The 14,188-nt window shown below is 34.6% G+C and overlaps 2 protein-coding genes and 1 pseudogene across 3 annotated transcripts; 2 read left to right on the top strand and 1 right to left on the bottom strand.

The window, feature by feature from the left end:
* Positions 1-336: 336 nt before the first annotated feature.
* LOC141400952 (peritrophin-44-like) lies at positions 337-8,922 on the top strand. The gene is made up of 2 exons (XM_073980665.1): positions 337-454; positions 3,352-8,922. The coding sequence occupies exons 1-2, from the start codon at positions 448-450 to the stop codon at positions 4,356-4,358; spliced, it is 1,014 nt and encodes a 337-aa protein (XP_073836766.1). The 5' UTR covers positions 337-447; the 3' UTR covers positions 4,359-8,922.
* Positions 8,923-9,329: 407 nt separating this feature from the next.
* mTerf3 (mitochondrial transcription termination factor 3) lies at positions 9,330-13,510 on the bottom strand. 2 transcript variants are annotated; one of them, XM_073980664.1, is made up of 7 exons: positions 12,659-13,510; positions 10,985-11,762; positions 10,410-10,922; positions 10,189-10,319; positions 10,016-10,112; positions 9,630-9,955; positions 9,330-9,569 (listed from the first exon to the last, which is right to left on the bottom strand). In XM_073980664.1, the coding sequence occupies exons 1-3, from the start codon at positions 12,761-12,763 to the stop codon at positions 10,645-10,647; spliced, it is 1,161 nt and encodes a 386-aa protein (XP_073836765.1). In that variant the 5' UTR covers positions 12,764-13,510; the 3' UTR covers positions 9,330-9,569; positions 9,630-9,955; positions 10,016-10,112; positions 10,189-10,319; positions 10,410-10,644. The 2 variants fall into 2 exon arrangements, with proteins under 2 accessions (XP_073836765.1, XP_073836764.1); XM_073980663.1 differs by having other exon boundaries at positions 10,189-10,922.
* LOC141400955 (histone-lysine N-methyltransferase trr-like) overlaps positions 11,788-14,188 on the top strand; it is a 208,528-nt pseudogene continuing 206,127 nt past the window's right edge.

Raw genomic sequence — 14,188 nt, 5'->3', positions numbered from 1 at the left:
TATATAACTTCCCAATCTATCCTCATATACCTTTCCCCAATAGCTATAACCACTTGGCAGATCTCCTGATTTACTCAGTTCACCAACAACAAATACCTGAAAATGTTGTCTAAACTTGATTAATTTTTAAACACTTTAATAATTAATTTATATTATTAGATGGGCCAACACTTGAGATAATCTAAGACATGCGACGGAAGCAGCAGGTGTAAATACTCACATACCATACCACCAACAAACAGCCTAAACTTGAAAATATTTATTTGCAATGAAATTGAAATTTAATCACATGATAAGATTAGCCAGTTTTGGAAAAATTCCTGCAAAAAATCTATTAAAAGGTCTCACGAAAGCTACAATAGAATTTAGTCATTCTCCATAGAGTCCCTGAAAAAGAAGTACTGTTGTTAGTGTAAATAAAACGAGACGAGTGTTTCTGGAAGAACAATGAAAGGTAATTTGCAGTGGAAAAGAAATTAAGATTTAAAAATAAATTTAAGAGGGTTATATTCAAGGTGTGCTATTGGACAAAGAACTGAGCACAGTGTTGTCTAAAATATTGCAGAGCATACCATAGATCTAAAATGTAAGGGGAACAAGGAAACCTACAATCTTCATATAAACCAAAACAATATCTGTACCTTTATCGCATTTAAAATAAAATATTTATTATTTTGTTTGGTGACCCTTAGTGAAATCTGATGAGGAATATTTCTTCCATTGACACCACGCCCTTAAGTGGAGTATTGTGGAAGATATTTACCCAAAGTCAGATGCCTTAATGTTAAAAATTATTTTAAATGCATTTCCGACAAAGAGATCACAAAGACCCCTATAGAGTCATGCTGGAGGTTTAATGTATCTTACAAAAATGTTCGTCGTAATGTTGTCCATAATATTCCTGACGACACCATATACCTAGAATGTAAGGTAATCAGGGAAGCCCAGGCGGATCACTTACGGAAATGTACAATGTCCATATATGCCAAAACAAATTGTGTATTTTATTGGTATAGCTGTTAAATCGTTATTTATTATAGCTACAGATTTCTTTTATTCTGAGGCCACTAGTGAAATTTGATAAGGAATATTTTTGCCATTGACATCATCCCTCTGTAATGAAGTATTACGGGAGGTATTGGCTCAAACTCAGAAGCCTTAATGTTTAAAAATTTTTCAATTGCATTTCCAAGAAATGGACAAAAAGACCCCTATACTGTCATGTTATAGGGTTAATGTATTTTACAAAAATGTTTCTTGTAGTGTTGTCTACAATATTGCTGAAAACATCATATACCTAGATTGTAGGAGGAACAAGGAATCCTAGGTGAATCGCTTAAATAATTGTATAATGTTTATAAAAACCACAACAAATTTTATACTCTCATTGGCATCGCATTTTAACTAATAATAAGTATATCTACAGATTTGTTTTGTTTGATGACTATAAGTGAAATTTGGCGTAGAATATTTTTTCCATTGACATCATTTCTCTGAAATGAAGTGTTGCGGAAGATATTGGCCCAAACTCAGAAGGCTTAATGTTCAAAGAGTTTTTAAATGCATTTCCAATAAAGGGGCCAAAAAGACCCATATAGTGTCATGTTAGAGGGTTAATGTTTTCTACAAAAATGTTCTACATAGTGTTGTCTACAATATTGCTGAGCATCCCATACACCTAGAATGTAAGGGAATCAAGGAATCCTTGACAAACCACTAACACAAAGGTACAATGATTGAAAGAAACATAAAAATATAATTTTTTGTTTATTATTGGATTGACACCCATTATTTTCTGGTTTATATTATAATTGACGATTTCTTTTGTTCGTTGACCCCTAGTGAAATTTTATGAAGAATATTTTATACTCGGAAATCTTGCCTCTGAAAGGAAGTATTGAGGGAGATATTGGCCCAATCTCAGAAGCCTTAATGTTCAAAGAGTTTTTAAATGCATTTCCAATAAAGGGACCAAAAAGACCCATATAGTGTCATGTTAGAGGGTTAATGTGTCTTACACAAATGTTCCTTGTAGTGTTGTCTACAATATTGCTGAACATCCCATACACCTAGAATGTAAGGGAATCAAGGAATCGTTGACAAACCACTAACACAACAGTACAATGATTGGGAGAAACATAAAAATATAATTTTTTGTTTACAATTGGATTGACAGCCAATATTTACTGGTTTATATTATAATTGACGATTTCTTTTGTTCGGTTGCGCCTAGTGAAATTTAACGAAGAATATTTTATACCTGGAAATCGTGCCACTGAAAGGAAGTATTGAGGGAGATATTGGCTTAAACTCAGAAACCCTAATGATTACAGAGTTTTTAAATGCATTTCCAATTAAGGGACCAAAAAGACCCATATAGTGTCATATTAGAGGGTTAATGTGTTCTACCAAAATGTTCTTCATAGTGTTGTCTACAATATTGCTGAACATGCCATACACCTAGAATGTAAGGGAATCAAGGAATCCTTGACAAACCACTAACACAAAAGTACAATGATTGGGAGAAACATAAAAATATAATTTTTTGTTTACAATTGGATTGACACCCATTATTTACTGGTTTATATTATAATTGGCGATTTCTTTTGTTCGGTGACCCCAAGTGAAATTTAATGAAGAATTTTTTTTTTACCTGGAAATCTTGCCTCTGAAAGGAAGTATTACGGGAGATATTGGCCCAAACTGAGAAGGCTTAATGTTCAAAGAGTTGTTAAATGCATTTCCAATAAAGGGACCAAAAAGACCCATATATAGTGTCATGTTAGAGGGTTAATGCGTTCTACAAAAGTGTTCCATGTTGTGTTGTCTACAATAGTTCAGAACATACAATACACCTATTATGTAAGGGAAACAAGGAATCCCAGGCAAACCACTTACACAAAAGTAACAAAATTGGAAGAAACCGAAAAATATATGATTTTTGTTTACAATTTAATTGACACCTATTTATTACTGTTTTATATTATATTTGAAATATATTCTGATTAGAGAGAATCTCATGCTGATTGCTTGCGCAAAAGTATAAATTTGTGATATTAGCCCCAAAACTTAATTATTTAACATATTTTTGTTTTTGGCAGTATTATTTATCACTTAATACTTGTTTATTTAGATTGTAAATAACTTTAAATGCAAATATGCCAAGAAATTCATAGAATTTGTAGTGCAATTCATAGAAACTAATCTTCCAAATACACCCAAAATGAATCATTCATGGTAATAGACCTCCAAGCTTAGATGTTTTAAGTAAATATTTGTAAGAACTACATAACATAAATCCTAGAATATTTAAGTAATTTATTTTTTCATATCTTCCTTCCTTCTTTCCAGCACTTTCCTTTGTGCCGTTAGCTTTCATTTTGAGCCTGTGCTTGGTGGCTCCCCACGCTACCATTGCCGCTGATGTCTCATCCGATCAATATGTTGATCTGTGTCGCCTCTTCAAAGACCACACTCTAATTAGTGTACCCGGTTCCTGTGATGAATATATCGAATGTCATACCAGCGGTGAGGCAACAATTCATCACTGTGGCTCATCAAAATCCTTCGATGTAAGCTCACAAAAATGTGTTGACATGAAATCGAGCAGCAATACCCTATGCCACAATCGTTGTGAAGGTAAAAATGGTGTATGGGTAGCAGATCCCACAAATTGCCACGGTTATTTCTATTGTCTCAATGGTGAACCACACTGGGGACCTTGTCCGGATTCAATGCATTTCTCTGAGAAACAACAAATGTGTGTCTATACAAAGACTTCGGAATGTATTGATGTTTCGAGCATTTGTGAATTGGTCCCCGATAAGACACAATTCCGTGATGAAAAAGATTGTGGCTACTATTATGAATGTTCAAAGGGTGTACAGTCGCGTAAAGCTTGCAGCAAGAAATTCTATGATGTTCAAGCCCAAAAGTGTGTTGAAAAGTCTGAGGTGGTTTGTAATGCCCATCCCATTCCTGATGGTATCTGTTCAAAGAATAAAAATAAACCATATAAGTCGGATCAGGCAACATGTCGTGGTTACTTCTATTGTCGTGATTTGGGCATCGTTGATGATCTGGAACCTCTATGGGGGCAATGTCCAGAGGGTAAATTCTTTAGTGAAGCTGATCAGGCTTGTGTAAATCCTGTCGATATTAAATGTGAATACAATCGTTGTGATGGACGTGGTAATCAAATGGTCTCCAGTGCCAATAATAACTGTCATAATTATATTATTTGTCAAGATGGTGCCCCGGTCGAGGAGAAGACATGCATTCGCGATTATTTCTTTGATGAACAATATCAGGCATGTGTTCCGGATATTATCTACTATGAATGTTGTGATATTAAATAAAGTGTGAAGAAGAAACTACAAAATGGATAAGCAGTTTGGAAAAAAAATGCAGAATATTGTTGTTTTATTGGGAGATGGGGAATCACTTTTCTCGTCTTTAAATATAAAAAATAGGCATTGGGGAAACATCCGGGGGAAAATACAAATTAACCTAGAAAAAGATTTTTTGACAAAAATGGAACCAATATTTTATGGATATCTGGAGCAGCTACAGATTTCTTTTGATCGGTGACCCATAGTAAAATATGATGAAGAACCGATTTTCTTTTGAATACATCCACCTAAAAGGAAGGGTTGTCGAAAAAAGCAGGGAAAGTTCAAAGTAACCTACAAAACTATTTTTTTTATCTTTTACATAGCTAAATAAGCGCTTATATTTTCTCAATACCTATTACAGTTACAAAAATCTTTTGTTTGCTGACCTAAGTTGAAATTCAATGGAGAGCATTTTCAACTTTGCATCTATCGCCCTAAAATAAAGTATTGCACGAGATTTTGACCCTAACCTAAAAATGCAACATAAAACAGTTTCTGTATATAACTAAATTGCCGCCATACTTCCTAGATAACTATTGCAGCTACAGTTTTCTTTTGTGCGGTCACCCATAGTGGAATGAAGTCATGAATACTTTTTCCATTGTAGCAATATCCCTAAAATAAAGCATTGTACGAAATTTTGAACCTAACCTAGAAAAAGTGCAAACATAGCCTAATTAAACAGTTTCTTTATACTGCTAAGTTGGAGCCCACATTTTCTTTATAACTATTGCATTTACAGATTTCTTTTGTAGGGTGACCCATGGTGAATTTCAATGAAGAATATTTTTTCCTTTATAACCATCCTCCTAAAATAAGGTTTTGTACCAGATTTTGATCCTAACCAAAAAAGTACAAACATACAACTGTTTTTTGGTATTACTATGTTTAAACCGATATTTCCTTGATAACCATTGCAGTTACAAATTACTTTTGTTCGTTGACCCACCGCGGAATGTAATGGAGAACATCTTATCTTTTGGAACCATCATCCTAAAATAAAGTATTGTACGTGATTTTGAACCTAAATTAGAAAAAGTGAAAACATTAACGCAATAAAAGCGTTTCGTTATATAGTCAAGTTGTAGCCCATATTTCCTTGATAATTACGATAGCTACAGATTTCTTTTATTCGGTGACCTATAGTGGAATTCAATGTAGAACATTTTTTCCAACGTAACCATCCCCCTAATGTAAGGTATTGTACGAGGTTTCGACCCTAACTTAGAACAAGTGCAACTATTAAGTAAATAAAAATATTTTTATAGTTAAGTTAGAGCCCTTATTCCTTTGATTTCTTTGATTTCTGTTTCAGCTACAGATTTATTTTGTTCCTACACCCATAGTGAAATCCTATGAAGAATATTTTTTTCTTTGAAACCATCCTTCTACTGTATGGTATTGTGCGAGATTTTGACCCAAACCTAAAAAAACCTAACCTTAAAATTGTTTCTTTATATGGGTGATTTGAAGCCCATATTCCCTTGATAAATAATGCAGCTACACATTTCTTTTATTCGGTGACCCATAGTGGAATTCAATGTAGAAATTTTTTTCCTTTGTAACCACCCTCCTAATGTAAGGTATTGTACGAGATTTCGACCCTAAACTAGAACAAGTGCAACTATTAAGTAGATAAAAATATTTTTATAGATAAGTTAGAGCCCTTATTGCTTTGTTATCTGTTTCAGCTAAAGATTTCTTTTGTTCCTACAGCCATAGTGAAATTCCATGAAGAATATTTTTTCCTTTCGAACCAAACTTCTAATGTATAGTATTGTACCAGATTTTGATCCTAACCTAGAATAAGTGCAAACATACAACTGTTTTTTGGTATTACTAAGTTTAAAGCGCTATTTCGCAGATAACGAGTGCAGTTACAAATCACTTTTGTTCGTTGACCCATCGTGGAATCTAATGAAGAACATATTATCTTTTGGAACCATCATCCTAAAATAAAGTATTGTACGTGATTTTGAACCTAAATTAGAAAAAGTGAAAACATTAACGCAATAAAAGCGTTTCGTTATATAGTCAAGTTGTAGCCCACATTTCCTTCATAATTAGGGTAGCTACAAATGTATTTTATTGGGTGACCCATACTGGAATTCAATGTAGAACATTTTTTCCCTCGTAACCATCCTTCTAATGTAAGGTATTGTACGAGGTTTCGACCCTAACCTAGAACAAGTGCAACTATTAAGTAAATAAAAATATTTAAGTTAGAGCCCTTATTCCTTTGTTATCTGTTTCAGCTACAGATATCTTTTGTTCCTACACCCATAGTGAAATCCTATGAAGAATATTTTTTTCTTTGGAACCATCCTTCTAATGTATGGTATTGTGCGAGATTTTGACCCAAACCTTAAAAAACCTAACCTTGTTTCTTTATAGGGTTTATTTGGAACCCATATTCCCTTGATAAATAGTGTAGCTACAGATTTAACATGTTCGGTGACCCATAGTGAAATTCCATAAGTAATACTTTTTCCTTTATAACCATCATCCTAAAATAAGGTTTTGTACCAGATTTTGATCCTAACCTAAAATACGTGCAAACATACAACTGTTTTTTGGTATTACTAAGTTTAAAGTCCTATTTAGTAGAAAACTAGTGCAGCTACAGATTTATTTTGTTCGGTGAACCATAGTGGAAGCTTCTGAAGAACATTATATCCTTTGGAACCATCATCCTAAAATATATTATTGTACGTGATTTTGACCCTAACCTTTTTATAGTTAAGTCAGATACCATATTTCCTTGATATCTGGTCCAGCTATAGATTTCTCTTGTTCCACAACCCATAGTGAATTTCTAAGAAGAATATTTTGTCCTTTGGAAGCATACTCCTAAAGTCACGTATTGTACGAAATTTTGACCCTAACATAGAAAAAATGCAAACAAAAAAAAATTCCTTTATATTACTTATGGGCCGATTCCGTACAGCGAGGCGAGTCGTGTCGCGTTGCCAGTTGCAATTATTCCATTACGTATGGCAAAAGTCGCACGACGACGTCAAATTTTGTCGCCGTAATGTTCATTTTCCGGCGACAACAAATTAGCTGTCGCCGTTCATTTTTACTAACGAATAAAAATAAAATAAAAAAAAATAAAAATAACTTGTTATCGACGATTATTTTCTATCACTGTACGTAGTGCATTTTTTAAATTTTGTCGCAGAGACGATAGACGACGCGACATGACTCGCCTCGCTGTACGGAATTGGCCCATTAGTTTGAAACCATATTTCACTGATACCTAGCGGAGCTACACATTTTGTTTGTTCCGTGACTCATAGTGAAATTCAATGACAAATATTCTTTCCTTTGCAAGCATCCATCTAAAATAAGGCATTGTACGAGATTTCATCCTGACCTAGAAAGAGTGCAAAATAACTAAAAAACTCTTTTTTGACATAATTAATTTGAATCCTTAATTCCCTTAATAAATAGTGCTGCTGCAGATTTCGTTTGTTCGGTGGCCCACACTAAAATTCAATGACGAATATTTTTTCCTCCGGAACTATCTCCCTAAATTAAAGCATTATACGAGATTTTGACCATAACCTAGAAAAAGTGAAAAAAAAAAATAAAAAAATCTGTTTTTGACATAGTTAATTTGGATCCATAATTTCCTTGACATCTAATGCAGCTAGTGACTTCTTTTGTTCGCCGGCCCACACTAAAATTCAATGAAGAATATTTTTTCCTTTGGAACAATTGCTCTAAAGTAAAGTATTATACGAGATTTTTACCCTAACCTAAAAAGGGCAAACATTAAATATATTAAATAGTTTCTCTATATATGAAAAGTTGATGCCCAAACTTCCTTGATTTGTAATGGAGCTACAGATTTTTCTTGTTCGGTAGCCCATTGTGAAATTCAATGAAAAATATTTTTCCTTTGGAGCTGTCCTCCTTAAATTTGGCATTGTAGGTGATTTTAACCCTAACCTAGAAAAAGTCCAAAATTAATATATAAAATCTTTTTTTTTTTTTTTTTGACACAGTTTGGAACCTTCATTCCCTTGATAAATAGTGCAGCTGCAGATTTCGTTTGTTCGGTGGCCCACACTAAAATTCAATGACGAATATTTTTTCCTCCGGCACCATCTCCCTAAAATAAAGAATTATACGAGATTTTGACCATAACCTAGAAAAAGTGAAAAAACCAAAAAAATCTGTTTTTGACATAGTTAATTTGGATCCATAATTTCCTTGACATCTAATGCAGCTAGTGACTTCTTTTGTTCGCTGGCCCACACTAAAATTCAATGTAGAATATTTTTTCCTTTGGAACAATCGCTCTAAAGTATTATACGAGATTTTGACCCTAACCTAAAAAAGCGCAAACATTAAATATATTAAACAGTTTCTCTATATATGTAAAGTTGATGCCCAAACTTCCTTGATTTCTAATGGGGCTGCAGATTTTTCTTGTTCGGTAGCCCATTGTGAAATTCAATGAAAAATATTTTTCCTTTGGAGCTGTCCTCCTTAAATTTGGCATTGTAGGTGATTTTAACCCTAACCTAGAAAAAGTCCAAAATTAATATAAAAAATCTTTTTTTTTTTTGACACAGTTTGGAACCTTCATTACCTTGATAAATAGTGCAGCTGCAGATTTCGTTTGTTCGGTGGCCCACCGTGAAATTCAATGACAAATATTTTTTCCTTTGTAAGCATCCATCTAAAATAAGGCATTGTACGAGATTTCATCCTGGCCTAGAAAGAGTGCAAAATAACTAAAAAACTCTTTTTTGACATAGTGAATTTGAATCCTTCATTTCCTTGATATCTAGTGGAGCTACAATGTTCTTTTGTTCCTTGACCCATAGTGAAATTTAATGAAGAATATTGTTCCCTTGGAACCACCTTTCTTAAATTAGGTATTGTATAAGATTTTCACCCTAACCTAGAAAAGTACAAAAATAATTTACATACAACTTTTTTATTTACAGTGTTACTTATGTTATCCCTATGTTTCTTTAATATCTAGTGCAACTATAGATTTCACTTTTGACATAGTTAATTTGGATCCATCATTTCCTTGATATCTAAAGCAGCTAGTGACTTCTTATGTTCGCTGGTCCACACTAAATTTCAATGAAGAATATTTTATCCTCTGGAACAATCGCTCTAAAGTAAAGCATTATACGAGATTTTGACCCAAACCTAAAAAAGGGCAAATATTAAATATATTAAACAGTTTCTCTATATATGTAAAGTTAATACCCAAACTTCCTTGATTTCTAATGTAGCTGCAGATTTCGTTTGTTCGGTGGCCCACACTAAAATTCAATGACGAATATTTTTTCCTCCGGAACTATCTCCCTAAATTAAAGCATTATACGAGATTTTGACCATAACCTAGAAAAAGTGAAAAACCAAAAAAAAATCTGTTTTTGGCATAGTTAATTTGGATCCATCATTTCCTTGACATCTAATGCAGCCAGTGACTTCTTTTGTTCGCTGGCCCACACTAAAATTCAATGAAGAATATTTTTTCCTTTGGAACAATTGCTCTAAAGTAAAGTATTATACGAGATTTTGACCCTAACCTAAAAAAGGGCAAACATTAAATATATTAAATAGTTTCTCTATATATGTAAAGTTAATACCCAAACTTCCTTGATTTCTAATGGAGCTGCAGATTTTGCTTGTTCGGTGGCCCATCGTGAAATTCAATGAAAAAATTTTTCCTTTGGGATCAGCCTTCTAAAATAAGGTATTATACGAAAGTGTGCAAAATTAACTAAAAAACTGTTTTCCAAATAGCTAATTTAAAGCCTACATTTCCTTGATATCTAGTGGAGCTACAGATTTCTCTTGTTCCGTGATCCATAGTGAAATTCAATGGCAAATATTTTTTCTTTTCGAACCACCTTTCTTAGATTAGGTATTCTTTAAGATTTTCACCCTAACCTAAAAAAGTATTAAAATAACATCAATTAAACGGTGACATTGAACGGATAATATTTTTCTCATTGACACTTTGATGCTTTGTTTGATTACCACCGTATTTTTCCATCTTTATGTGCAAATACTTCGTGATATTTGTAGGATTTTCGGTACCATCCCAGTCCTATAGAAAAATTGCTCTCAGCTCGTCCATAACAACTCCCTTCATATTGCGTACAAAGACCTAAATTCTTCGTTAAGACTATTTCAAACAGATATTATCTAAAATAAATAATATTTTTATATTACATTTATCATATCCTACAACTAATTAACAAAATTTTTCACATTAACGACTTTTCAAAAACAATTCATACGTTTCCATATCACTTTTCGCCACTTTGCGTACAAAATGATGATTATTACCCTCCACTAAGGCTTTGGGTGATATATACATATCCTTTTCGGGGTCATATTGGGCACGACCCAACATTTTCAAAAACTCATGGCGTTCGCGTAATCGGAACTCTCGAGAAGTCAAAACCTCTGGTTGTTGCAGCAGCATTTGATGCGATAATTTCATTTCATTGTGAGCATAGGCAAAACGTTCTATCAAGTCGTCGGGTTCTATAACAAAATAACACAAAATTATTAATTTATTCAATATTTTGTATTGTCATTACACTTACTCAACATCCACAACCTTGGTTTACTCAATAGCAACACCTTAATTTCCTCCTTGGTGAATCCCATCTCTTCGCGAACACAAAAAGTGGCATCTGCCAAATGTTTCATATTATAGGTAATCAAACGTGGTTGTTTACTGGACAAATATCGTATATCATCACCACGCAATGCAAATTCTTTTTGAAAATATCCCAAACGTTTATCAATACGTTTTGTGGAGAACATTAACCAAAAGGGATTTAACGTTAGTATCCTTTGTATTTGCACCTTGGAAAAACGTTTGGCTTCCAAATAATTTACCCTCGTCTGCATATCATCTAAATCCACTTTGAATATTAAAGGATTTTTGGTAATAAAATCACCAAAATATTCTGCCGGTACTCCTTGATCTTGTAGAAACAGTAAACGTGGATGTACATCTCGTTCCATGTCTAAGGTGAGTATAAATTGCGCCAGACCTTTACGTTTTTCTATTGCACTTAAATCTACACCCATTTTTATGAAATTTTGCAACAATTCAGATTTATTTACATAGGCAGCTAAGTTGTAGGTGGGTTGGAGGTCAGCTGGGGGTTCTAGTTCATGTTGTAGCTCTGTTGAGGATTCTTTTTCGTCTTTTTGTGTGGCGGGAAGTTTTGATTTGTATTTATTTGGTTCTAAAATCGCTTTAAGCTCATTCATATCCATGCCACCTGTGAGTTCAGCTAATTCTTTTTTAGCCATTTCCACAGGATCGGGTTCTTTTTCACTGAGTGGTGTCGGTAGGGCTTTGTACTCCACCTGAAAGAAAGGTAATAAAAGGTGATGGTGAATTAATCAAAGGTCTTATTGGAGTTTCCTACTGGCTAAAATATGACTATATATCCACCCTCGAAATCGTCTATAAATACTTGTAGACCTCTTCTACTGCAGAAGACGAAGAAGGTTTAGTGTCACCAATATCTTTTGTCGATGATTCAGATTGTTTGCCTTCATCTGGTTTCTTGGTTTGTGTGGTGGTATCATCTTTTTCTGTTTGCATTGGTTCACCACTATCTTTATTTTGCATTTCTTTCTGAGCCTTTTTCTTTTGCAAGTAGGCCTCATGGCGCAAACGATTACGTTCCTCTCGACGGCGTGCTCGAGCATTTTTGGGTTCTTCACGATTTTGTGAGGGTTTCTGTTCTACCTTGTTAGTTGTTGTTGTCTGAAGTTAAAAATTTTACTGGTTGATTGCGTGTTTACGCATTACGGCCAAAGAAGGTAAAATCCGATAGAATTTATCAGGTAATAACACGCATGAAATATTGTACAACAAACTCTAATGCCAATTACAGCATCAAAACTTTTCAGATATTAAAATGATAAGGACGGTGGGTGGCAAAGGTGGTGATGTACACCCCAAATCTTGTCAGCTCGTCTCCTTGGGTTCGTCTATAAATACTACCTTCAGCACACCTATAATGGCTTCATTCGGTTCGTCTTTAAAGACTCCCTCCACTTCGTCCATAAAGACTGCCTAGTAATCCTAGTCCTATAAGATCTGTGAAGACCCCCTTCAGCCAATCAGACCCTAAATATTCCCTTCCCCGTATACAGTGGTTTACAAAGCCTCTCGTAATTGTCTGCATTCTGTTCGTCCAGTTTTCCAATATATCGCCTAGGAATTAAAGTGTGATTAAGTGTATTGTGCTTACCTTAGGCCTTCCACCTCTCAGAAAACGTTGTCCAGCCACATTTTGCGTGATTTTTAATTGATTTATTGTTAATTTTGTTAATATTCGTATGTTTCGTGAGAACATGTTTCGTTTGTCGTCAGACAACGAAGCCGACCGATTTTTTCGGCTCGCTCGCTTACGTCTGTGCAAGACAATCGGCGGCGGCGCGCCGACTTATTTACCGACTCGCGGCTAAATTTCAGCTTAGTTAACATCATGGTACAATATTACAGGTAGTATTATCAAGCCAGCTGATGGCAACATATGGTCTGTTCCATTACTTTTGAAAGTGGTAAAACCGGCAAAAGTAGAAAAAGTTGTAAACTGCTCCCATATGAATTGTATGGTGTCTGAAGTAAAGGAACGCTTTTCGAGTAAAAAGTGGTAAAACTTGAAGATTCTTGCACGTAAAGGAACAGAGCTAAAATGTGTCAATTGCATTGAATTAATGTCAAATTTTGACATTTTATGTTACCAACAATTTCCGATGGGGCTACCTGTATATTTGTACCATGGTTAACATGTAGTTTAAACATAGTCCCGGTACACACTAGAATGAATTTCATTAAAAAATTTCATGAAATTATACCTAAGAACGTCTAATTTCATGAAATTTTTCAATGAAATCAGTCTTGTGTGGACCGGGACTATGTACATCGCGAAATTTCATGGATTTTTGCTGAAAATTATCGGCGCGCGCCGTTTCTACCGATTTGACGACTGGCGATTTTTAGCCGATTTGAGCCGACAAAATCGGCGGCGGCTCGACTCGAAGAAAACGAACGATTTTCAGCCGACTGGCTTCCTCCTCTGGTCCCAAGGGAGGCTACACTACAAATGGTAAAAATTCTCATCAATGCCGATACTTACTTGTGGTCACTGTCGTCAACATTTTGCTCCAATCCAATCACAAAATCCAAGGATTTTTTTCCCACCAAACAAATCAAATCCAAACAAGAAAATTATTTTATTTTTGCCGTTTCCTCCAGTCTCCGATTGTTCCGATAGCCCGTCCTCTTCTCGCATTCCCATAATTCCAAAAAAATTCGTTGATAAGATAATTTCCCTTTGCGGAATAGATAAATCGCGTAACGGAGAGAGAGAGACAGGAATAGTTATCTATGGGAATTGGAAATTGGAAATCAACGAATTTAATTTTCGTTGCTTCCAGACGTTGTTCCGTTTTGTATTTCCATTCGTTGAAAACAGTGAAAATAGGGATGTCAACACTGAGCCCCTTGCTGAATAGGAAAATAGGGATGTCAATAGTGATTTTTTTTTAATATTTAATTTAATAAACGTCGACTCAAAGTCGACTTTAAGCCGCCGCCGCCGACAAATTTCCACGGCGCAGGTCTCTGCTTAATATTTGTTTGTCAGCAAAAACAACAGGTGAAATAGCGATACGCAAGTCGATTTTCGAGTAATCGATTCCTCGTTTCGTTTGTCGTTACGCGTTCCAATACAAACGAATTATTACACAGTGAAAAGACCGATAAAGATAAATAA

The sequence above is a fragment of the Musca autumnalis genome, unplaced genomic scaffold (assembly GCF_047663935.1).
Source record: "Musca autumnalis isolate F117 unplaced genomic scaffold, ASM4766393v1 scaffold_4, whole genome shotgun sequence".
Classification (NCBI taxonomy): Eukaryota; Metazoa; Arthropoda; class Insecta; order Diptera; family Muscidae; genus Musca; species Musca autumnalis.
Note: the sequence above shows the minus strand (reverse complement) of the source record. Positions and strands in the feature narration are given on the sequence as shown.